The 26,342-nt window shown below is 43.4% G+C and overlaps 1 protein-coding gene and 1 long non-coding RNA gene across 3 annotated transcripts in view; one reads left to right on the top strand and one right to left on the bottom strand.

The window, feature by feature from the left end:
- Window positions 1–26,342, top strand: part of LOC115394383 (sodium/hydrogen exchanger 9-like) — a 72,339-nt gene that overhangs the window by 30,485 nt on the left and 15,512 nt on the right. For both annotated transcript variants that reach the window (XM_030099687.1, XM_030099688.1), the window contains exons 9-12: window positions 6,998–7,086; window positions 8,601–8,714; window positions 11,378–11,489; window positions 12,240–12,393. In XM_030099687.1, coding sequence (XP_029955547.1) covers window positions 6,998–7,086; window positions 8,601–8,714; window positions 11,378–11,489; window positions 12,240–12,393 — 469 coding nt within the window. The remainder of the gene's footprint in view (window positions 1–6,997; window positions 7,087–8,600; window positions 8,715–11,377; window positions 11,490–12,239; window positions 12,394–26,342) is intronic.
- On the bottom strand, window positions 3,480–4,324 carry LOC115394384 (uncharacterized). The gene is made up of 2 exons (XR_003932072.1): window positions 3,810–4,324; window positions 3,480–3,616 (listed from the first exon to the last, which is right to left on the bottom strand). It is a non-coding gene; the product is annotated as an uncharacterized LOC115394384 (long non-coding RNA).

Here is a 26,342-nt window from a genome sequence, read left to right on the forward strand (position 1 = left end):
ACGGGACTCTGTTATAATCCCAGCCGCCAACAGTTGTTGTATGTGTCGTCTCACATCATCAATATCTGCAGGAGCGATTCTCCTTGACCTCTCCCTGAAAGGTCGGGTGTCATGTAGACGGATGTGGTGTTCTACACCTGTGGCCAAGCCAACATCCCATTCATGCAATGAAAAAACTTTCCTCCTTCCAGCCATCTTCTGCCGAAGCCGGTTCTTCCACTCCTCGGAGATCGGGGAATCTCCAAAGTTGAAGAGCTCTGGGTCGATAGCTTCAGCTGTTGACTCAGATGGTTGGACAGGGGTGACTGTGTCCACAGCATACATTTCAGCAATGACCGTTCCCACTGGTATAGAGGTTGCTTTTTTGGACTCATTCTGAATGAGCACAGTGAAACTGTTGCTATCGATAGCAGCATTTGGGAGCACACCTGGCTGTACCAGTACGCCAGCTGGTAATGACTGAGCAGTGGGTGCATCGATCAGTACAAAATCTTTAGAGGGGGCAGTCTGTCTGTCTACTTTGCATGTAGCATAGTATTTTGCTCCTGGAGCAACAGAAAGTGGGCCAGGCCCATTCCATTTTATTTGTCCCAAGATTTCCTCTTTTTTCGGCTGTGTCGGAGCATTGACTGGAGTATAGACTGACTGAATTCTCATTGAGTGGACAATGTCCTTGTCATTTTCCGTCTTCACCAGTTCCCACATGCGACTAAACAGAGACGTGTTTGTGCCGACCAATACAGGGGCCTGTTGATGGTTTTTTGGCTCAGGGCAGATCAATGCAAGCACCTCGACTTGTCCAGATACACCAGTGATCTCTTTTGCAAACTCCATCTCCACTACAACATAACCTCTGTATGGATAATCTGTGTCAGCAAGACCCCAGAGGCCGAGGTTTGAGAGGGGTTTGATGGGAACATCTGCCAAATGGTCATTATACCAGCTTTCAAAGATGATAGTCACATTAGATCCACTGTCAATGAGAGCATTGCAAGGCACATCGTTCACCTTGATGGTATGAATGAATGATGGACCTACAAGACCCTCAGGTAAGTTTGCATCTTTTCCAGGGACTTCGATTTTGTTGACATTCGCGACACACGACTCATCTGTGGCAGATTTTGAGTTTTCTGTAGTGGGATCTGGTGCTCCTCGTACTACACGAATGAGCTTTCTTATGACTTTCTGTGGGTTTTCAGCTCCAGTGCATCTCGTAGCAATATGACCATTTTCTCCACACTTGTAACAAAAATACTCATCAGAACCTCTTGATGATGAAGCTTTGAATGGAGCAGGTTTGTGGATTTGGGCTGGTCTGTGTTTACTGGGGTGTGTCATATTTTCTCTCTGAGTAGCTGATGCGTAGTTCACTGCCATTACGCTCATTTTATTTTGCAGATCTTGAACTTGTTTTCTGAGGGACTCCAGTTCATTCTGTGACTCTCCTTTGATTTTTTTGTTTTTCTTCTCTTTTGGTCCACTGACAGAACCATCGAATGGCATCTGAGATGGTGAGCTGTTTTTCTTCTCCAGCTGCGCTCTCAATTCTTGAATTTGAGCCTCAAGTTCACTCCTGGAGGTTGAATCAGGCTCTTTCTCCTTCTCAGCCTGTATTGTGCGTACGTGTTGACGACGTACAGGTGCTGTTTGGCTTTGTTTGGCAGACTGACGACTCTCTTCCTCAATCACTTCTCTCAGCAAGTTCAAAAAAGTTGGGGGGTTGTCTTTCCGCTCCCTAATTTTCAACTGAAGCAACATTAGCTCAGAGGTTGAACCTTTAATAAGTTGCTCTATTCTGGCTTTGTTAGCAGAACTAACAGGTAAACCACCTGCTTGCACAACTTTAACAAGAGACCTCTCTAATCTTCTCAGAAAATCAGATAAGCTTTCACCAGGCTGCTGATGAAGAGATCTGAAGGACAAATAGAGTTCTTCTCCAGACTCTACAGTACCAAAAATGCTCTCTATGGCCTCTATGTAGTCATGGGGGCGAGCATCTGGTTCAGTCATACGAACAGCTTGAACGATCTCCAAGGCGGGCCCTTTTAAACTTTCCAAGATCCGTCGCCGTTTCTCTTTGTCAGAGCACTCACCTTCATCAACTAGAAGCGTTGCTTGCTCCAGCCAGACGTGGAGGGACTCCTCTCCCGTGGGTGTGGGACTGACTCCGGAGAAAGTTCGTAATCTTCTGTAGGCATGGCTGTCTGTTTGTCTGTTTGTTTTGCCCATTATTTCTCCAACTGCATGGATGATAGCCTCAGTGTTGCTGTCTTCTGTTGCTTGAGAGCTACGTGCACTTTGGAGATCCTCCAAGGTTTTTCCTTCATTTTTTAGAAAAATGAGTAACTTTTCTTCAAACTGTTCAGGTTGGGGCTCTGTATAGTACACTGATTTCCAGGCACTTCCACCACTTATGGGCATCACTTCTGGGGGTATTCTTGTGGGGTCTATTGGCTCATGGCACTCACACAATACCATTAAGGACTGTTGTTGAGGGTGAAACATTTTTCCCCTAACCACCACTCTGCCTAAGACTTTGATAGTCTCTGCTGTTTCTTCAATCTCGGCTGTTGATATACTTTCAGGTACTCCATAAAGTAGGAGGGCATGTTTTACATCTACTGACTCTCCTCTGCACCAGTTAATCAGATCAAGTTGTGAGGGACTGCTCATTTTGAAATCCTTTTTTTTTCTTTTCCATTAATTTTGGGACTGTTTAGTACTTATTACTGTTAGAAAATACAATTATTGCTCTTAAAAGTTGTTGTGTCCAGATGATTCTTATTTATTTTATCTTCTTATTCTGAATTTTTGTTTAATTTGATCCCAGCGGTGCCTCCATTATGTAACCCGGATCTCACGTAACTGTGGGATGGGGCCTGAGTTCGGTATGAACTAGTAAAATTAGCTAACACAAATAAGGGACACAACAACTGAACTTTTAAGACAATAATCCTCCAAACAGGGTTTATTTTGTATCGATGAAATAAAATAATGAAATTCTAAATGAAAATGCGTTTTAACAAAATATAAAATATATACAGAGACAAAAACTAAATATCAGTCCTTTTTATGAATTTTCTTTCAAACCTTTTTTCTTATGAATTAACCCTTTTTCATGAAAACCTCTTTTTACTACCTTTTTAGATATTATTTACAAAATCCCAGATATATTTATATCACAACAACAACCAACATAAATCAAATTTGTGGGCCCACACTCACACACTCCTCAAACATTCATTTTGCAAATAACCACGTTGCAGGCCTGATTCGAAGCTGGGGAGCGGTGAGGCCAGAAACCGTGGGGCCGCTTCACTCCAAATTGAGCAACAGAAAATAAAATGTGCACTTTTAGTAATTCTTTTGAGTACTCACGGATCCAAGGGGTTAATAGGATGAATGGGGAAACGAGTGGTAGCAGTCACAAGGGCACAGAGGAGTAGATGGTCTTTTGTGAAGATGATGATGATGAGATGAAACAAACTCAGATCACTGAAGAAACGAAGCTGAAGATATCATTGAAGAAACGAAACTGAAGATAACACTGAAGAAACAGCAGAAACTCCGCCGGGCCTCTGGTCGACGCTCCAACCGGCTCTCTCTCAGTCCACATCTGATGCAAGAATATTTCACTTAGTTCAACTCACACTTATTATAAGTATGTGCTCATACAAGGCTTAAACTGAGCATATTGAGGCTCATTGAAATGCCAAAGCTAACAGCTAGTCGCTATGTAGCACCAGACACATGATTTCCTTTAGCACTGCAACCACAAGTTATAGCACAGAAATACACATATCTGTTACCTGATGCAGATCACAACAGTCACACTCTGGATCAACTGGTAGTCAATCTTCCATATAACTTGAATGTTCTCCACAAATCACGATGTTTCCTGGCCGATCACGGCTGACATGAGAGAGATCTATTTTTCTTCCTGTTACAGCACCGTGCGCCACTTGTCCCGCCCCTTACGCAAAAGAAGATCTCTGATTGGCTATTAAGTCACAACCAAACCAGTGACAACAAAAAAACACCATGAGTGACAACTGAAACAAAATCAAGATAGTGTGCACATCTTTTAAGGAAACAATGAAACCAAACTTATTTATCTCTTTCAATTTCACACATAAATGAACTTTATACATTTTACACTGTAAATACATTTCAAATGAATTCTATGTTTTTTAACTGAATGAACTTTGTGGCTCTTTTAACTTATTTACATACAGAAATGATTCATTTTTTAAACATTTATGAAATCTGATTGTCTTTTTATGCCTTTTAAATGTCTTTTATGCATGTGTCTAATTGGACAGGGCTACATACGCATGCAAATACCCCACCCTGCAGATATCCTTAACGTCATCGCAGGCCGATAATGTGCAGATAAGTTGCAGCTGCGGTTACCTGCACCATTCCGGGCACGTCCGCTATGAATCATTTCAAAATGCTGCCCTTCTCCCTTTGTCACCGCTGCACTTCCGAGGTGGCAACACAGACAACATCCAACTATCACAGCAAAGCAACGCTCCTCCAATCGATGCGTGTGCAAGTTTCCTGGAGCGCGAACACGGGAAATAATGCTGGGCTTTCACATAAAAATAGATCAAAACATGACCTTCTTCGCCATTCAGTCCTTGGATGTTGTATGAGACGCTTCCATTTGTGTTATGTAAGATTTTTCACTTTACAGTTTCACTCTTACTCAGGATGTGTGTACAGTGTGTTTTCTATCTGGGAAACAGTTGTCTCGTCTCATTGCCGTTGTCCTCATCCGTCTCTTCTTTGAGTATTTGTGATGAAGTTTTGAAGTGAGGTTGTGCATTTGTGTTGTCGTCCTCCTGCCATGGTTGTGTCACGGGGACTCCTCTCATCCTGCCGATGTTGTGCAGCACTCCCCTTTTAGTTGGCAGTACTCCCTGCGGCCTGCGGAAGAAGAGATGATGGTTTTTTGTGAAAATGGCCTGACCTTCCTGCATTATAAGTCGCCCCCGTCTGTGAAGTACACCGTTCTGAATGCTGCCCAGAGTCGGGAGTTCCAGCAAAACGTTGAGCAGTTATTGTCGTGCGGAGCATGAGGTATTTATCCAGGAGGTTCATTACTGCTCACATTAGCTTCTTTTCAGTCATTTTGCAGCTCGCAGCTTTGTAAGCCCCACTTTATTGCTGACGGTAAGAGGCGGTTTTGTGACCTTTTAATAGTCTTAGTACAGAAATTAAATGATGCAAAACTAACCCTGAAGAGTATCGCTCTTTTCAGAGGATTTTAGTCGTCCAAACCAGATTGAGGCAGCGGCCTCATACAGAGTAACCTCAATGCATGATGGGAATCCTCGCTGGTGTTCTTCGGTAATTAAGTCTGCTTCTGTCTTTGTTAATCGCTGAAGTTTACAGAGGGTTTGCCTAATGACCGTCAGCCGAGTAGGAGGCCCGGTTATCATCAATCTTGGGCAGATGCGTCTGTGTTGCCGGCTCCTCTGTGTGGCGGAGGCTTTGTGTCGACGGCGAGGGATGAGTTATCTCTGTCGGCCTTATGTAAACCAAGAAGAATGTTGTTGCTCTGGACGAAATGGATTCAAAATGAGATCTGCCTTTCCTGGCATGCCCCATTAGATTTTTTTTTTTGCTCAACATTGCTGTAAAGGACATTGCGAACAGAGATTACTGGAACGAACACGGTGCAGGTATAGTTCAGGATGCGGGTTTGAAGGCGGACAGTGAAGAAAGAGTAACGGACTGGCTTCATTCAGCATCCTGAACCATGTGCTATATCTTCCTGAGGCAGTTTCTCCTTTGTATTACACCCAGCTCTATCATCTAACTATTGCTACCCATCATAGTTATTTCACATTTTCCTCCCCCATCTTTTGTGATTCTGTCTTGAGGGGGAGGGAAAGAAATGTGAAATTAAATTCCTGCAACAGAGCAGACCCGTCCTGCGAGACAGCGACCCACCTTTCAAGCTGTGTGCTTCAAATTCCAGCTCTCTGGTCCAGTTCACCTCCTCTGCAGCAGCCCTAATCACTCGCTCCACCCTGCTCCTCCTCTCTGTGGAGCAGCTCTTGTTTTCCTCTGGATTTTTTTCCCCCCCCTCCTCTCTACTTCAGTTGTCATTTGTTTCCCTTTTGCTAATATCGGCTCCCCCACATCTGGCACATTCTGTTGTGATTATGTCACTCTGTGGTATTTATCATTTCCAGAGCTGGGAGGTCGCTCAGGGGGGAAAAAGAGAAATCCAAGTAAAGGTTTCAACATAAAACTTGAGGATGCCTGGGTTGGGTTGGTCGCCACATTTTGACCAAGATCTGTACATTCTAATCTTTACAGGAACTACTTATTTTTAAGTAACTTAAGTTTTAAATTGAATGCATTCATTTACACAATTCTTTAGTTTCCCACCCCAGGAGCATTGTGCACCAACAGAGTAAAAAAGTCACTTGTACTTGAGTAGATTTCAAAACATGTGGGCTACTTCCTCACTGCTACTTAAGCAAATAATGTCAGTTATTTGGCAACTCGGCCCGAATGTGTGACTCTGATTCTCCTGAATTAGGTTGTTTTTTATTTAGCTTTTTTTTTCTTCTCCAAACTGGGTAACAAAATCCTGGTCTGAACCTTGCAGACTAACAAAAGCTCTTTTCATCAATCATTTTTTCTCTAGATTGGTGGAACCTCCTACAGGATTCTTTTCAATTTAATTTAAATTTGATTTCATTTGAGTATCAACCTGCAACACAAAAACATCCTCACAACCCGCCTGCATAATATATACATACGCCTGTATGGGATTTTGCCTAGTTTGTACTAATTACAGACAGCATGTTGTTAACTCCCTGCTGCGTACAGAATACTCATCCCTGAATTTGTCTACAAAATATTGACATTTGCGTTCACAATAAGATTATAGATGCTTTCACTGACTGTTTCTTTTTTTCTTTCTGATTTTTCGCGCTTTATTTATTTATTTGTTTGTTGTGTTTTTCTGTTTCAGGCATTGTGGCAGTACTGTTTTGTGCCTTGAGTCAATCAAGGTACACAGCTGTCAATTTGTCCTCTGAGGGCAGGACTCGGATCATGCAGGTTGGTCTAAGATACTGAAAAATAACTGTCTACAAATGTTTAACTTCCCTTTGTCTTTCTTTCGAAAGTTTAACGTTTTATCAAGTATTCACAATTTTTGTTGCCCAAAAGCAAAAAGACAAATTGGAGTAGTTTTGATTAATGGGATATCATTGCCACTTAGTTTATCAGTCTACTCGTTCCTCCGTCCGACACCAGTAGCTGTCTCGTGCATGCGAGCAGTCATTAATTGCCATTAATTCCCGGCTCGTCTGGCGGGTGTCTGTGTGGGAGAGCGGTCTCCAGCTATCTGCTTAAGAGGCTGAGCGCAGACGGAGGCCATTCCACTGTCACACCGCGCCGGTGAGCTTCACAGAAGAGCAAATAAATCAGAGGAACACACATGTCCGTCTATACATTTATTATTCATTATCCGCGCCGTAATGCGGCTAACAGTTTGTCAGAGAAAAACCTTTTAAAAGGCGGCGCTGTTAAAACCTTTGCCCATAAAGCGGCAGCCTGCTCTGTAGTCATTGTATGTGTGTCGCATGGTATTTTTACTCTGCAGACTGCGCCTCTTTCGATATTTCCATGATTTATACATGCTGCTGCAGCTCAGAGGAAAAATGAGATTTAGAGTATGGAGACACTAGTTGAATAGCTACCGGGACAAATATTTTTCTCTCTTGCATCTCGTGTCCTCGTGATATAATGCTCTCGAGGGAAAATGTACACATATTCAATTAGATGGCTTTGTACTGGAGAGGAAAGCAATGCTAGTTTCACTAGGATAAAAAAAAGCAATTAGGAAAACTTTAATGAACTCACAGTATCTGCCCTAAATTACTCCCATTACAACACATGGACCCTAATTAATATTTATTAATATTAATAATTCAAATGGAGAAGTGCCTCATTAAAGGTACTCGGAGGCTATTTCTAGCTACCTTCCTTCAGACTGGCCCGAAATGTGACAAGACTGATCATTTATCTACCTGGAACCATCACTGATCTCCATCTTTGTAGTGAAATGGTTTTACATGACAGAAAAGGCAGCAGGCCCGCTGTTTAATCCATCCACTGTATGCCCTCGAGCCGTGGATATTTGCATTTGCCTCCTCAAAGGCAATAACCTCATCAGAGGATTTATTGTGTTTGTACAAATCTAAGCCTATTTGCCCATTTCATCCATGATCTCAAGGTGGCTCTTGCACCCCCGCGCTCCCCCTTTTTTCTAATAAACACTTGTTTGTGCTCAAAGGTAATTTCATCCACTTTTCTCAGTCTCATAACAACCAACTTTCCTAATTCTGACCCACGTTCTCACCTTAACACGACCTTAAAATCCCGCCTTTCTCCTCAAACGTGAGGATTTATCGCATGGGAATTCGCATGGGTGGATGCTCAGTGTGACTGTGTAAACAGATTTATGCTCCCACAACAATAGAGGAAGACACACATGCAGCCTGTACCACACCCATATCTCCGATGACCTTCTCCCTCATGATCCGCTCAATCCCTTTTATCATTTGCAGCTCTTTGAAGTCTTCAACTTCCTGGGGGAGATTTTCATCTTCGGCTACATGGGATACGTATTGTTGACGTTTCCTCACCATGCCTTCAAAGCGCTCTTCATTTTTGGGGCATTTGTATCCTTTTCTGCCGCTCGATGGATCATCTTCACCTCCCCCCTGCTGTGCAGCCGCTGGATCCCACTCAGAATCTCTTTTCAGATTTGTTCTGTCCCCTTCACCTGTTGATGTATTCCTAATCTGCTCGGTCACCTGCCGGGTATCAGATCAGAGTGATTTTCATGTTTTATACGTTGCTGTTTTTCCGCAGCTCAGTGATCTGCTCAGCCCTCGAAGAAGCAGCATGGCACTTTAATTGGTTTGGTCTGGAGAGCTCTGCAGACTCCATTGAGCTGCTCTTCCGTGCTCGTCGCCTCCGAACACTCACAAGCTGCTGAACTGCTCTGCGGATCACCCATGAAACAGAAATTTAAATAGCTCTTTAATTATTGTTGCTGCTGCTCATTTTTCATTCTCAGGCAAAGCTCAGTGGAATGAAACATGTTTGCAGTTTGAAATAAGCTCAGAGTTCTTTAATTTGGAGTGGATTAGGAGCTATTTCCCTGTTGTATATTAAATCGTATTAGTTCATGAAACTCCAGTGAAGGTGGTTCCTGTTATTTGTTTCCACATTCCTGCCTTGTTAAAGGGCCAATCAGCCCAAAAATGCGTTTAAAATTGACAAATTGCAGCATATATCCATGCATGTTGACTTTTATTCTACAGAAAGCCAGTTTCAATTGCTTTATATGTATTTCATTTACACTGACTGATCAAACATAAGAAGAGAAAATAAGTAGTTGTGGCTTGGCTTCTCAAATTTGCTAAAAGAAAGCAAGAATTAATCATTAATACTTTTAATTTGAATGTGTATTTACAGCAGAAAATAGTGTGATACCATATTTGCGTGCATCGTTTGTAGATCAGCTGCAGAAACAATAATGCAGGTTGTTGCAGCATTGTTGGTAAATATCAGTATTTCAGACAATTTCTGAAGTATTTGTGACTCACACTGAGAAATCATACGGACAGAAATCAATCACACAACATTCCTGCCCTAGCTGCGACCAAAACTCAGCATTAGGTGATGAAAAAGCCGTTATCTTTGCTGTGGTCCATGTTAATTCTGTTCTACATACTAGATGTGTCATGATCAGTTCTGTTGTCGTACCTGTCAGCTTTGCTTCAGGAGGGAAAACAAGTGGGCAGTAATAGACTGCGGGCGATTCTTAGCGGAATCCTGTTTTCCACAGAGCTGGCGTGGCCGCAGTGTGTGCCGGAGGAGAGACTCTAGTGGACGCACTCCAAGGAGCTGTTCTTTCACAGTCCACTACCCAGATGGCCAGCAATTATTATTACAATCCATCTTCCACCATTGGGTCAGAGGGGCCAGCGAAAGAGTCGACGGAGCAGATTCTTTCTCCAATACTCTTATGTACAATGTGCAAGTGCTGCTGGTGCAAAAATGTTTGACTGGAGCGCCGGGTCTGTGCTACTTTGTCCTGAATTGTACTTCCATAACAAAGCAAAAAAATCTGTTTAACTAGGCCTGCTAGAAGCTGACCCACATGTACAAATAGGGGTAAATGGAGGTCAGAGTGTTCTTGTAGATGACTGAAAGTGTCTATAAAAATGAAATAACCCTCGTGATTCAACTCAGCTAATCGCTCTGTGGTTACACAGTAGATTCTAATCGCAGTAGCTTGCAGCCTTCGCCAGTGACAATGGAGATAGGCCTTATTGGAAATGAGGCAGAGATGAAAGTGCTTAATTACCTCCATTCAAATAGCTCAGAGGCCTTTGATAAAGAGAAATGACTGCTTTTCGGCGCAGGATATTGCTTTTGAAAATCCATAGGGTGCATGAGATCTAATATTGACTGCAGGGTGTGAGCGACGGCTGTTTTAGTAATAGCCCTGTCAGGATTTAGGTCCCCAGGCCAAATATATTGGTCCCTTTATTATTGTCACCATCATATTTGGCCATACTGGCAAATAACGATCTTCTATAGGAAGGTAGCCTTGATGCAAAGGTGTTTGCGGTGCAGCAAAAAACGCATCTGACCTCTTCAGCATGCTGATCTCAGGGTCATGTGAAGTGGCAGCAGCCGCCTTTAAGAGTATGTCAAAAGATGTTAAGTGTGTCCAGGATGTCAGCGGTGTCCCTGATAATTGCACAGATATCCTCTCCCTAACTGCTGCCCAGGACACTTAGCATTCAATCCCATCCTATGTGAAACATCAAAGTGTGTGTGGAGGGCAGAGACAGCTGGCGGAGGCTGATTGGCTCCATGCCTCGGCATGGTGCCACGCCGCTGTGTTTGCATCCTAAACAGAAAAAAAAAAAAAAAAAAATATTCTGAGATCATTCTTCATGTGTGTGCGCACGTGCGTATTTGCAAATTTATGATAATCCTCACGGGCAGCGCTTCACGCCGTGACCTCACAAAGAATTCATGCTCCCTGGTGCGGAATTTTTTTATCAGCTGTGTCTGCAACTTAGGTGAAGTGAAAATGCACTTTTAAAATGAAGCCGAAAAATAATCCGGTGTTTCTGAAAGACTTTCTCTGATTTATCAAGCCTTTTTTTTTTTCCAATATGTTATTATATTTGCAAAGATTCAAAACAAGAAAACACACATTTCCATTTAAATGCGCTGACTCATAATTGCACTCCAGCCTGTGAGCGTATCTCAGATATACCGGTAAGCCTTTTCCTTAATCTGCTCTGCACGCATCCAGATCTCCATCTTTATTTCAAGAGCTTGCAACATCTACCCCTTATCCTTCCTGTTAAACCTGGGTCGTACGAGGAAGATACCTGCCGCATGCCAACACTTCATGATGATTGCAGGTACTGTTTTCTTTTGTTGTTTTTTTTTCTAATTGTAGCCATTTTTAAGTTGATTCATTGACATTTGCAGCTGCATTCTACTTGCTTCCCCTCATCCACTAAGATATTCCTCTTTGAGGGTGTGTGCATTAAGTCATTCAGGTGTACAGAAACAGCAGCACCTACCTGAGGCTTTTAAACTGTCGTCTGTCTCAGTCTCAGAGGGCAGATTTCTGAATATAAAGTCACACGCAGTCTTCTCTATTTTTAAAGTGCGTATTTATGGAGGGCGAGTTCGTATTGCACTTGGGTGTCAGAGACTAATGGTTGACACCCTAAACGGTGGGATGATGGAGGAGAAGGGGCGGCTGCGATGTGAGGTGATGTCAGGCGCTGCCGCAGCAGCATGTTCCTCTGCCTGCCTGACCCACTTTGCCTCTTATGTAAGAAGGTTTCTTTGTAAAAAGCCCTTGTCTTGCTATTTTTCAGAACCCCCCCCACTGCCTCCTCCCCCATCTGTTTCTCGTGACAGTAAAGGATTTGCTCTGGGAATTGTTTTTGGCTTGGAGCGCTGTGCCAGTACTGTACGGCGATCCAGAAGTTCATTTGCTGAGTATTTTCTGGTCGCCCAGTGTCCGGCGATAGCGAGAATCAGGATTCAACCCGTTCCCGGCGGACACAGTTATAATTGCCCGGCAGACGGGTGTCTGGGGCTTTGATCGATGGCGCCGATCCAGCTGTTTGCTCACAGATGTGTCTTGTGTTTCCCAGGTTTGAGGGGTGCTGTGGCTTTTAGTCTGGCTGTAAGAGACACATCCACAGACAAGAGGAAAACTATCTTCACCACTTCTCTGCTGGTCGTTGCCTTCACCGTCTGGGTGCTGGGTATGACTGCTGGCCCCGCGCTGCGCCGTCTGGACATCAGGTTAGCGATAGCACCTTGTCGACTCACCCAGCCGGTGTGATGCAAGTCAAACCTTTCACCCCGTCTCTCCATCTGTCCGCCTCCGTCTCCTCCATTTAAGGTTTTTCTCTAATCCCTGAAAATGCAGCCGGAGCAGAACTGCGGTCCGACATGTGTTTAGCTCCCCTCGCCAGCATTTTGTAAATGTTTTCTCTGCATGTTTGTGTTGTCCTCTTCAGCCCTGTGTGTGTGTGTGTGTGTGTGTGTGTGTGGATCAGCTCTGCCCTCCATTAGTGACTTGCACAGCTGGTGAACGGGGTGAAGCAGGTCCACGGGTCCCTGGGTCCATGTTACAGAGGAGATAACATTAAAATGCAACTTGTCAGGCTGTACACATAAATGCATGTACGATCCTGTCGCTATATAACGAGAACACTTCACGACTGCTAATTTTCTCTTTAAAGTCTGTTCGCTATCTGGCATTGGAAGCCAGCAGGCGACGGAGATTAAGGGGTCCAGAAGAGGCATGAAGGATGCGAGGTAGTAATTAGATACTTATATATTTAAGGGCTAATCTGTGGCCCAGATCACAGGAGTATAATTGACTTGAACAGCCATTGTGAGGTGTGTGCGTGCGTGCATGCGTGTGTGTGTGCGTGTGTGTGTGCGTAGACTCTAACAATGAACCAAAGATATATATCAATGTCCATGCTTTCGGACTGTGTCAGGAAACCCAAGTTTCCAGAGAAATGCCAAAGTTAAAAAAAAAGAAAGTAAATAATGTTTCATGTCAGAGTTCATATCTGACGAGAAGGAACAGTTCAGCTCTACATCCAGACGTGCCGTCACTGAAACACCCGATGAAACGTTGCACAATGCTGATGTGAAGCAAAAAACCCTTTTACAGCATTTTACTTTTTGCTTTTGCAGCCACGTGAAATTTCTGATTTATGTTATTGTTATGCTATTGTTAATGATCCATGAAAAAAGAACAAATACGTCTGGAAAATATCCACTCACACTGCTTGCAGATCTCATTTTGCCCTTTTCCTCATAGGGATAGAAAAATAGAAGAAAATACATAAATTTATTCGGGTGAAATCTGTTTCTTCGTGATAAATCCAGCAATAATCTGAACTATTCAAACCAATAGAGGATAGGTCTTTACTGCCACAGTTGCTGATGCTTTTCAGAGGTCTGTTTTTCTGCATCTGGTCAAGTAAAAACTTTATTAGTCTTTATGCAAAGTTGGAAAATATCCCATATTTTAAGCGTCATGGGAGGCAATTAAAAAAAGGCTTTTCTTGCAAAGAAAAGCAAGAAAATCTGCACATTCAGTGCTGCTGTTTGTTTACATCAGACTGACAGTTAAGTTGCGGCCTCCTTCAACACCACAGACACTCCAGGAGCCGGGGTCATTTCTTTCGCATGTGGTTAAGCACCCTTCATGAACCACAGCGCTTCAAAACAGATTGTCTCAGTGATAGCACGGGTAATAAGAAGCATATAGAGGAGACACGCTACTGGATTTGTGATCTTTTTCAAGTTTATGGCTGTTGAAATGTCAGAAATGTGCAGTAAATGAGTATTTCTGCCCAGGATAACTTCAGCTTTCTACATGTGACAGTTGTTCAATATTAGTATCACATTTTTGACAGTAATGAGAAGCTCATGTGACAAATGTGTGACACTCTGGGGAGTCGTGCCTGTGACGGGACGGTTGTTGTGTACAAAACAGAGCTTTGTGCTCATGAAATGATCATTATCATGGTCATTACACGTAATGGCCATTTCATGGGCATGGAGCTCTGTGTGTGTGTGTGTTTTTTGTTTTTTGTTTTTTTCTGGTAGTTTTCTCCATTTGCTAGATGCCATAAACAGTCAGGAAGTTCTGTTTATGGAAAATAGGATTACAACATTCTCTCGGGGTAAAAAGGTTAAAGGTAAACTCAGGCAGTCAAAGGATTAATAAATAGCTTCGCAAAAATACATAAGCAAGAAAGATTACTGCACTGGCAAACTAATTTAAACCGAAGACCTGATAAAACTTAAATTAATTAGTTTTTAATTAGTTTTTTTTAAAAGAAAATATAATAAAGCAAACACATTAATGTATCAAATGGAATAGACAGCAGTGTTTCCGCATTAAAGGGAATTAAGTGTGTCCATATAAAAACCCATCGCTTATAGAAGTAAGTGATTTAAAAAAAATGTGTTTCCAGGCTTTTGAGATTAGTACATAATTATACAGTTAAAAAATGTTTAGAAAGCATATTGTGATTGGTATTATTTTTTTTTTTTTTGTTTTGAAGGCTTAAAGTACGCGTTTCGACTATAACTGCTTGCTTTTTGTTTGTGTACATGTGAAAATCTTGAATAATGTGCCTGCCTATTTCTCTAACTGTGTTTCCTGTGTCTCTCTGAGGAGTCATTCAGTACGGCGAGCCTTTGGCGCCGTCATGTTTTAGAAAATAGCTCTATTTTCTTCGCTTGGTGTCCTCAACTCTCACCTCTCCTTCCATCCTCCTCCTTCCTATATCCCCCAGAACGAAGGAAACGGACGAGCAACAGACTTCATTTTGGTGAATAATACATTACATCTCGTCACCTGGAGCAAATTTAACCTTCTATTCACTTATATTGAGACGGGGAAATGGTTTTGTGGAGGAGAGTTGTGTGAAGTGACTCTCTCTCCGACATTGGGAGTGGAAAAGCTGAGGCCGCAATGACAGTGAATCTTTCCATCTTCTCCAACACTCGATCACAACAAGAGCCGCCGGCCCGGGTGACTGTGGGTGAGGGCAGACAAACACATGCGTCTCTAGACGTGATGGTATATCAGCTTTGTGCCTTAAAAAGGGAGGAAACACTTGTCTCATCTAACGATTTTCAGATTATACTGAGTAGAAATCATTCTTGTAATCGTCTGTCTACTCCCACTTTATTCAAATTGAGGTGTCATTTACACTGATAGGCGTCTGAAGTTACTAACTGAGCTCATACATATTGTTTTGATCAAGGTTTTCCTTGGGAAAAAAAAGCCACATGCAAAGAGAAAGAACATGTAAACTGAGAGACCCCAAAGCAGAACTATAAAGCACTAACTAATACACTAATTTATCAAAAGAATGAGACCTTAGGAATATTTCTGAAGCATTCTGCTTTATATTTGCACCATTTTGGACTCTCTGTTTTCACTTGATCCAAGTCATTTCAGTGAGGCTAATCCCAGCTGACACAGAGCAAGGAACATCCTGGAGTAGAGTCGGCTGATTTTTTTTTCTTCTTCTTCTTCTTCTTTTTTTACTTTAATCGGATTGTCCGGTGGGGATTGTGGCCAAGACCTGCTGCCATTGGTTGTTGACTTGTTTTTCGTCATTTTTTTCCTCCGAGGCGCATCGGGCCGAGTTACATTTTCACAGGCATGAAACGGGGATCGGTGTCTCTCGCCGTCCGTCTGCATTATCTATTCAGGGTGTGATTTCCACTGAATGACCAATGTTCTCATTGCTCAGGTTTCAAATGGCGGAGTTTCATGTTCTGCAAATAGATACACACAGCTGATCTTCATCCCTTTATTGTGAGGTGATGTAATCTGTCGTTCATCTTCTGGGTGTAACTTAATAATCTAAAACAGATCATGAGAGAGGGAAACATGTAATCACAAAGCTGATACCAGGACTCAAGAGAAAGAGAAAACCAGGCTTTTTTATCACAAAGGCAAAAACTTCTTGGCAATCTATTCAGGATATTGTTGTTTATTTTGCTTTTCTGCCATCTCAAACCACACACACACACACACACACACACACACACACACACACACACTGCAGAGGGGTGAACCGTCTGTCAGACTCCAATATGAAATTCATGTCCTGCATGTTCAGAAAGACGGTTAAAAGCCCGAACTAGACAAGGAGTAGGTAATGAAAAAGAAGAAGCCTTCAGATTTCTGTCAGCTCGCTGCTCAGACACCAGACTTCGCCGGGCGGAATGTGTTTTTAAAGCCCAGACAGCCGGCGTCTCCTCTCCCTCCGAACAGCGCCTCTCTCTTCCTCCCCGTTTCAGTCTCAATTTCAAGGTACATTATTGCTCACACTTGAGTTTTCATCATGCTGCCACAAAATAAAGTGATTATTTACACTTAACTGCATACAGTAATGAAAATACTGTTTCGCTCGTATTGAACAATCAATAGTAATTATTGATATATTGGAACACGACCAACCGTGAAACTACATAATGGCCATTATTTTCTCTGTGGCTCTCATTTTCTCCTCTGCGGTGCTTTTCTCTTCAGACCCAGACATTTTCCCTCCCAGTCTAGAAATCCCCACACTTGTCAGCTAATGTTAGATTTACTCAGCAGGAGGCAAAACAAACTTTGGAATAGATTAAACCCTTCTGGGAAAAAAAAAAAAAAAAAAAAAGCCTAAAATGAATTATAATTTAAAACGCAAATATTACGGGAGATATTTTGATTGAAGTGCAAATGCAAGCGCAAACACAAACACTGCTAACCAAGCGGTTAATGAGAAGTCGCTAAATATTGTTCAAAGATGAAAGCAGCGCAACGAAATCTCAGAGCAGGATTAACGTTGTTGAGACCAGTTGTTTTCTACCTGAAGAACCGCCAGAAGTACTCACAGGTACTTATACTCACTAAAGTAAAGATGGAGTACAGTTACTTGTGTGAACATTTTGTTTTACTTTAAATTCAGAAGAAGAAAAAACAGTGCAAAAGTTTTTGTTTTATTTTTTTATTGAAGAAGAAAAATGCTTTTTTATTTCAAGCAATTCATTGAAACAAAGCTGACAACAGTGGTGGGTATACCCACAACAAGACATATCACTGACTCAACACCCTTGAGCCTCAATTACAGCTTCACAATGGCACTTACGGTGTTTACAAGTCGACTTATTGTCTGCTGAAGCGCGGCATCCCATTCTTCTCAGAGTGCTGCTCTCAGGTCGCTGAGGTTCTGGGATTAAGGTTGTACTCACACAACTACAAACACGGTGAGGCTGGAGAAAAGGACGAGTTTTAGTATTTTTAAAGACGTGCAGAAGCTTTCCAAATTGTGAATAGAGTGTCTGATTTACTGACAATTTTTGTAACATTATAAAAAAAAGTGTAAAATCTGCTGAATATGTGTTAAACACAGCCTATTTTCAGAAATCCAACACTTGCTGCGATGTGACCTGACCTTCAGTTGTGTTTATTGTACACTTTTTTTCACACAGATGCAGGGAAGCTTTGTGTCTCCTGTGACTCTGGCTCAGTTTGGTGCTCTTATTTCCAGTTCACTGAAATCGCTACGCATTACAGAGGAAGCAGTCTGAACCATATCACTTGTTCTCTCTCAGAGCTGCTTCCCGTCTGCCACAACTATTAAATCACCATTATATCGCCGAAATTAGTCTCCCATTACAAGTAAAAGCACCATTGTTTAAAAAAAAACCAAAAAAAAAACAATTTCAAGAAATTTTCAGGGTGACTTTATTATTATATACAATTTTATTGTAAGTATCAGGCTTTTCATTCAGTATACAAGTGAAATATCTATACTCAAAGTACACAAAGTATTTAAAATACACAATATATATGAAAATAGTTCCTAATTTTAGTAATGTGAGTAGTTATAATTCATTACTTCCATCCTCGAATTTCGAGATTAAATTCCGTGGCGCCCTTTTACCCGAAAGTTGACGCGTCGACGGCAATGGGAAACACGGCGAACATCATCTGCTGAACGTCGGTGTGTTTGCTGTTACCGGGAGCATGTTCGCTCGCTGACAGTAACATTTTAAAATGACAGCCACGCCAACTCTGAGTCAGCGGAGTAATTTGCATTGTACTTGGAAGCGAGACCGGCTGACAGGGAGTACGAGACGAGCGAGCAGCTCGCGAACACGCCGCTTCCCGTTCCCGCTCTTGAGAGATGATGTCATCTCGAAACGCTTCGTGCGGATTCGCCAGGGCGGCTCGCGTTGCAGGGAGAGGAGGCCTCGCCTTCCTGTGGTTGTCCGGGGCCGCCGCCAGTGTGTGCGCGCGGAGCGCGCCATGTAAATGAGCAGCGCTGAAAACTTGGAAGCTAAGACACAACAGCTGGAGCCTGGCTAATGACTGGCCTGTTTGTTTTGAGGGGACAGATGGACGAGTGGAAAAGCTTGTCTCTGATGTCGCTTTACTCTCCTTCATGCCCCACTGACCTCTTATCAGCCCCCATCCGCTCTCCCCGTGCCTTTGACATCCATCTGTTTGTTTTAATAACTACAATGTCGGTAACAGTTTTCAAAAAAAAAAAAGACTGATTCAGCCTATTTTCATCCCCTCTGTGGGTCTTCATGTCTGTTAAAACTGGCAAATTGCTGCGTGAAATCATGATGCACACAAAACTGAGGGAAGGAGGAAAGTCACCGACATCTCCTCCAGAACTTTCGCCCCATAATAAAGAGATGTCAGGCTAATCAGATGGAAGCGGTTTGAAAGCGCTCCTGAGATGAATGGCTCCTGCAAAGGTTTTGCCCCGTCTGATAACAGAAGGAGACAATAACAAGGAGGGAGGCAGGGAGAGGAAAGCTGAAATCCCGACTTTTCCGTCACCGCTAAACTTTTCTTTATCTTGTCCGAGTCATGCTGATAGCAAGAGGAAAGAGCAAAATATAGGTGGAGGGTGAATTAGGAAACACATTTACACCAAGGGATGACTTTGAAATTCAAACAGGGATGATCTTATTTGTAAACTTTATCGGGAAACGGGCAGCCGTCGGTACATTGATGTCTTTTTGTCTGTAAGTTCAAAGCTAATGATCAGAAGTTAGTTTCTCTGGTGCTGGATGTTAAAATAAGTTAAAGCTGTGGATGGTTTGGAAAAGTATGCACCAATGTGAAGCTGTTGCATGCTGTTTTTTGTCAAAAAATTCATTGTTAGGCTCATGTTTTGGAGATTACTTGATGTATTCAATGACACCAACACTAGTGCGAATAAAGAAAAAATAATTTAACCTCAAGTCTTTCTGAAATTTGAATACATACATATACATACATATATATGTATATATGTATATATATATATATATATATATACATACATATATATATATATATATACGTATATATACGTATACGTATATATATATATATCCTAGGAACAGCTAAGATCCTGCGCAGAACCCTCAAGCTCCCAGGCCTCTGGTAGAGGACCCGAGCTTGAAGGAGACAGACACAATACCGCCGGGGTGACGAGAACACAATTTTTTATATGTATATTCAGTTGAGTTATTATTTTTTCAAATAGCCAAGAAATTAAAACAAAAAAAAACAACATTTTTTTCAATAAGTTCCCGAGATCATTTTTTTATTTTCTAAAAATGAAAACTTGTATGAATTGCAGTATTTCATTTTGTCTGTGACTGGATAATGGATCAGGTAACTTTCTCCATATTGGCCCAATTTATCAAACAAAATGCTTCTGTCTGATTCATACACTGAACTGTTTTATGTCTACAAAACACATTCAGTATGAATGTACCCAGATGATGCGGTGATGGATCGGAGCTATAACTCTGCTCCCAGAACACTCCGTCACTCTTATTTCTCTAAACAGCCTGCTCCTCTTCTTCCCTTTTCTTTCTCTCTCTCTTCATTTCGGTTGATTTTTCCCTCTCTCGCCGTCTCATTTCTCATTACACCGAGCCGGGCTCCGGTCGGCGGCGGGGTTTAGATGTGCGGCGCTAAGTCACAGTGGAGCCCGGCAAGTTCAGCCAGCCGCACCGACCATTGATTATGTCTCCTGAGCGTCCGAGAACCAGGCTTCAATTTAACATTTCAGATGCCTCTATTCTCTGTTGGAGGGAAAAAAAAAAAAGAAAAGAAAAAGCTCTTGTATCAGAATTCATCCAGGCCTCATCCAGCAGAGGCTCTCAGCGCCCAATCAACTTGACCCCGAGCTGTCATCCGCCATCTCTGCGCGGAGCGGCGTTGTCGCCACTTGAGTGTGAGCTTCCTCCGTTTTGCTGCGGCTGAAGTTGCCCGTGTACTTCACACTCATTCTAAATTCATGAAGGGGAAAAGAGTCGGCCGTTGCGGCGTGTAACGTTGTCGGGTGTTGATGAGACTTCAGCGCTGCGTTCAGGGTCTGTGAAAAGGCGAGCTCCCCGGGTGCATGGGAGCCTAATTGAGGATGTGGCTGTCGGGAGCATAATAAGGGAGACGGCGGCTCGGAGGAGCCGCTGAATTATGATTCCAACGCTGATCAGACGTGAAACATTATCTCTTCACATTAGCCCGTCGGGGCGACTCTTTGTGGCACCAGATACAGGCAGGCTTCTCTTAGCTCAACTATTAACGAGTGTTGATGGTTGCCTGTGTGTGTGTGTGTGTTTATCAGTCTGTGTGTGTGCAGAAAATAAACAGGTGAGGGCCCGAGCTCACGGAGAGAGCCTACTGTTAACACACCATTTTCTGGGCTGACACCACAGCTCAGTGGGTTCCCCCTCGCCGTGGACGGACGGTCCTGACGGCGTGTGGAGAGGCCGAACAGATTGCTGTTGTAACCGCATCTGTCAGGTCGGCCAATACGGCAGGTTTATCAGGTGGAGATTGACTCCGGGCGAACGACTGCTACATATGAGTCCTGCGCTCCAGCCTGCACTAAAAAGGCCCAGAGGCACGGCCTAATGGATATGACGTCAATATGGAGAAGCAGGCGGAGGGCCATTAAGACGAGCACCAGGGCAGTAAAAGTGGCCACTTGTGTGTCTGTGTGTGCAGATAGACGCTCCGGCGGCAGACGCACAGAGTTTTGCCTGATTGTGATATGCAAATACGCAAGACAAAGGAGTCCATTGATGAGTTTATTGTTTAAAGAGTTGTGTAGCTACTCGGCGCAGAAGGAGAGAGACGAGGAGGAAAAGTACAGCCGGAGCATCAGTATGTGCTGTGTGTATCTCTGGCAGGTGTCTGTGGGCTGAAAGAGGATCCACACATGAGTATGAATAATAAAACAGACAAGGGGTGCCTCTGCCGCACGCTCCCTCACACATGCACAAATGCAAATGCACACACACACACACACATTTTTCCACTGGATGAACAATGCTTTCAGAATGCGTGGACTGCTCTGAGGGAATTGAGATAGTGGTAATGAGGGTTGATGGATGATACTGATGGGGCGAAATATTTGCAACGCTGCAGAGAGCTGCAGGGATGGAGACAGTGATCCCTAATGCTGCATCATTCACCGTGTTGCTTGCAGGGAGGCAGTACAGTTTGTTTGTGTGGGAGAGTTGTGGGGGCTACTCTTTGGAAGCGGAGAGTTGCTAATGAATTCAGCTTACCCAGCCTCCCCAGCTGCCTAGCGACCTCACCTCTCAATCACTCTCCGTGGGCACCTCTTATTTATAGAGCCATTATTTTTAGCCCTCTATAATTTCGACCGACTGCCTCTTGAAGAATTAGCAAAAAGAACATTGGAGAGAGGGATGGTGACAAAAATATGCAGGGAGGGGGAAAAAAGAGTGATTATGAAAATATTTGACCCAGTATGCGGAATGTGGATTTCAACATAAGAGGGTCAGGAAACATGAGAGACTCTTATGGTCTGAAATTTTGTCAACTCTGCCAAAGCGCAGCACAACCTCACACAAGAACATTTGAAATTCCTTCACAGAATGTCAGAAAACTCTGTGAAGCTGCACTTTTACAAAGTGATGATCTAGAAAAATGTTCTCCGGCTCATGTTTTGCACATGTGGGTTTTTCTCTTGGTCCTCTGAGTTCCTCTAAAAGTCCAAAAACATGAGCCTGAGATTAATGGGTGTGAACATGCGTGTGTGATTATCGCATCGCTTTGTGTTTTCTGAGTCAGCTGGGATTAGCTCCGGCTCCGGCAACCTCAAGTTAGATAATTCTGTACGGCTGGATGATCTTATGAATCAGGCATGCATCTAGAAACATGCAGGGCAATGAATTCCCATTAATATGGCTGCAAAAAAACACTGGTTCAATTGTCTCACTTGTTACAGCTTATTAAAATTACCTGGAAGCACAATTTAAACCATAATGAAAGCCCCAATCAAAAACCATTGATAGGGTTTGTTTCAATTCTGTTGTAGTCTTAATGTGGAGCAGAGTAAACAACATATCAAATGTTAAAAATAAGTCATTTGAAAGTTTGATTTAACAAACACTTTGAATTTGATGGCGGCAAAAGACTTTATAAAAGAAAGTCAGCGGCACAAATGAAAGAAACTGCTGGAGGAGAATTTCTTGTTTTTGTAATACTGGGAATAAAATACAACTTTATGATGAATGCTTCTATTTTCTGTTCGTTTTGCACCCTTTTCCAACATGCTAGTTGGTTGTAGTCCAGAGTGATTGATGAATATGAACTGTGGCCTGATATTGGCATTTGATGAGAGACAAAGAAGTGGTATGATTCATCCTGAGGGAATCTAAGCATCAGGTTTCCAGTGGTCTATCTGACGGATGTCATGATTTGTCACTCTGATCCAAAGGCACGAGCCTCCAGGTGGCACTGGAGGAAAAGTCAGCCGGAGTCGATCTCTGAGAGTCATTAACGTGAGCAGAACGTTTTCGTAGCCGTCCACCTGGCAGGTTGCTGGAATATTTCACTCAGGATCAAAGTGGAACACAGACTGTCTGACACTTCCTCTCCAGTCATGCCTCTGGTTCTGCTAAATATGAACTTAATAAAAAAAAAAAACAAATTGAACATCTAAATGCTATTCAGATAAGACAGCTCGGTTAATTATTTTGATGCGTTTTTTGACATTTTGACTTTTCGCAAAATCAGACCTATTTGTTGGGGGGAAACGCCAGCGTCTACAAGGATGACATTTATTCCGGCACTGATGTGCTGCTCTTTCTTTGTCTCCTCGGAGTATTTTCAAGGCACTTGCAAACTGTGATACCAGGTAAGGTAACACTGTGTCGTCCCTTTGAGCTGTTTTATGATCTCTGCCCGCCTCTGGAAGGATGTCACACTCTGCTCTGAATGCTAAGTCTGCCACAAGGCTGAAACCTGTCCACTTGCCTTTTGGTCGATGCTGTGAAATCCATGCAGCGTTTGGTCCCAATTGCTTGTTCTTAAGTCAGGAAATCATTGGCGTGAGAGAGAGCGAGGGATAGAGAGGGAGATAGAGCAGCAGCGGCCAAACGTGGACTCCCAATGCACAGATGAGAAAGAGAGACAAATTTAATGGTTGAGCAGAATGAGCACACGCACGGAGAGAATGGAGGCGTCGGCATGTGTACGAGAGGGGGCCACAGAGAGTGGAGCGGATGCAGATCGCGGACTAACTCGCTAAGAGACAATCAAGCGCAATAAGAGACGGAGTGAGAGAACGCGGCCGTTTGTCCGGGTCTGAAAGCCTCCCAGCGTTCGCACCGCATAAAATCATGCCCGTGCAATCAAATCTTCATCGAAGAAACTGTTACATAACCAGCTCAGATTGAGACTTCACCCTCAGAAATTTACATCGATGTGCTCCACATCTGTACTTAGGGAGCCGCTGCCTTATTTTCCACTCCCGCTGACTGTTCGACCCCCGCCGCTCCGCCGAGGAAAAGAAGAATAGACTTGGCAGGCCAAGAGTGAGCCATCTGTTCTGGTGCATGTGGTCAGTCTGAATTAGACCCTTCTGTACGTCTCACACGCTTACAGATAAACAATCCCTCCATTTTTCTGCCCGTTCTCTCATGCACTGTGTTTTATGGAGCCTCTCACTCAGACGGGCACAGTGCATCTGGCTGTCCAGCCTGCCCTGTCCCGTGGCCATGTGTCTGGACTTCTGTTCAGAGAGTCTGTGGTTTGAGGGGAGAGCAAAAAAAAAGAGAGGGGGGTGGGGGTGGTGGGGGGGGGGGGGGGGGGGGGGGGGGGGGGCAGTGGTGGTGGGGAAGGTTGGGGAGGGCTCATATCGATTCATACCCTCAAGCAACGCGCCAAGAAGCTGCTTTCATAATCCTCCCTCTTAAATAATTCACCACTTGCCCTCAAAATTTCATCAGCACCTACATATAGAGAACAATCTCCCCCACAGCAGCGGCGGCGGCTTTGTGAGGAAGGGTACAAAAATGGGGGGGAGGGGGGGGGGGGGGGGGGGGGGGGGACGTCGAGGCAGCAGATGAGTAAGCAGTTGGAAGACAGTCCGTTTGATGATTTGCTTGACAACTATCCCAGTCTACACATGCAGCAGGAACACGTGCGTCTGTGCATCGCTATAGGTTAGGACTGTATCAGCTCAGTGTAGCTTGAGGAGGGAGGTGTGAAACACTGCGATGACACATCTCATTTCTCAGAACCGTCTGACTGATGGGCAGCACAGTAATGGATTCAGGAAAATACTGCAGTATCGGATGCCTAGAAGCAGAAGCGACGGTTCATGACGACCATCCGAGCCAACTTCCGCGCTCCTTCATCCATCATAGCATTGACCGAAGAAAACCCATCCTTGCACAGGGAGAACATGCAGTATCAACGCGGAATGTTCCCAAAGCCCAGAATTAAACTGTTTATATGTCAGCGTGAGATAAGAGCGCTAACCTCTGCACCACACTGCCGTCCAGTTTAAACAGTCCAGTCAAGGTTCAGTAATCTCTGTCGGCCTTCAGATAAAGTGCTTTTTCACAGAATCAGACCGTAGCGGTCAATTTTCACGCAAACTATTTAGGGATTAGGAATTTAGTTCAGCAGGAAGCTACATATTTGTCACATATAACCCAGAAACTGTTTGTGGGACTTCATTTGTGACGACACGGCGCTGCCGAGCAGACATAACCCTTGATCCTACACAACAAAGAGAGAAAGCACCGTCCAATATGTGACTTCCAAACGCTGGCTTCGAGACGTCCCCCAGAGCCCGCCATGAAAGAAATCCACCCGTGTTATCAGAAAGGAGACATTTGATCTCATATCCTTCAGCTAGTCTCGGCAAGAGTGAGAAAGGAAGATGAAAAGGGGAAATAAGGCTGTGCTAAAGGATTTGTTCTGGCTCACAGTTATGAATGATCTTGCAGCTAAACAAGACTCGCAGGAAAAATGCCCGTCAATTAGTTCTCCGCTTATTGAAAGATTAACTTATTCGTCTTTGACTGGTCGGTTTGGACTGACCACAGCCTTTCATTCGGATTTTTTTTGCAGTTTCCCCCTTAAGCAACAGGAAATGGAGGCTTTATCAGTCAAACACTCTCCCAGTCATTAACAGTCATTAGACAAGTTGAGGTTTTTGAGCCAGTCAGCGAAGGCCTGACTGGCCCCATTAGAGCGTGACAAGCACATGCTTGAGTACAGTTTACACTTCAATGCAGTCGTTAAGTCTTCTTGCTGATGGGAAAGTGTAAACATCTGAGGTTTTAAAAACTACATGGACTTGCTTGAATTCTTTCATATTTACTTTTACAGCATGACTTCCCAATTACAGTGTTTAAAAAGCTCTCTGAATCGCTATCGTATGTCTGCACTGCTTGGATAGATTTCCAAAGAAACAGTGAAAGAGGCCAAGTCTGTGATGTTGCCTCATTCCAGTCAGTGTAAGTTAATATTGGACAAAAGTCCAATGACTTTATCCCGCTTGGAAATCAATGATTCACCTCCAAATTTCCTGTAAGTACTCACAGACACAGCACTGTTCACACAGGACACTTATGAAATCCTCCAACAAACTGAATAAATTCTTTGGTAATATGAAGTAGTACTGAATCATGGCTTTGATTTGGTGATAAATTACAGTTGGACACTCATTCCCGTCACTAACAACACCCATTCCCCCTCTGGAAACACTGAGAATGTGTGTTCAAGGAAGTGTAATACTCACTTAAAGTGTTATCTGTCTGGATGTTAAAATTTTATCCTCTCGGGTACTGATTGTTATCCACCCAATTGCTTCCATGCCCAAAATCCACCAGGCTGAGTTTAAACTGTTTCCCCGTGTCGCGCCGAGACATCC

This window comes from Salarias fasciatus, chromosome 9 (genome assembly GCF_902148845.1).
Source record: "Salarias fasciatus chromosome 9, fSalaFa1.1, whole genome shotgun sequence".
NCBI lineage: Eukaryota > Metazoa > Chordata > Actinopteri > Blenniiformes > Blenniidae > Salarias > Salarias fasciatus.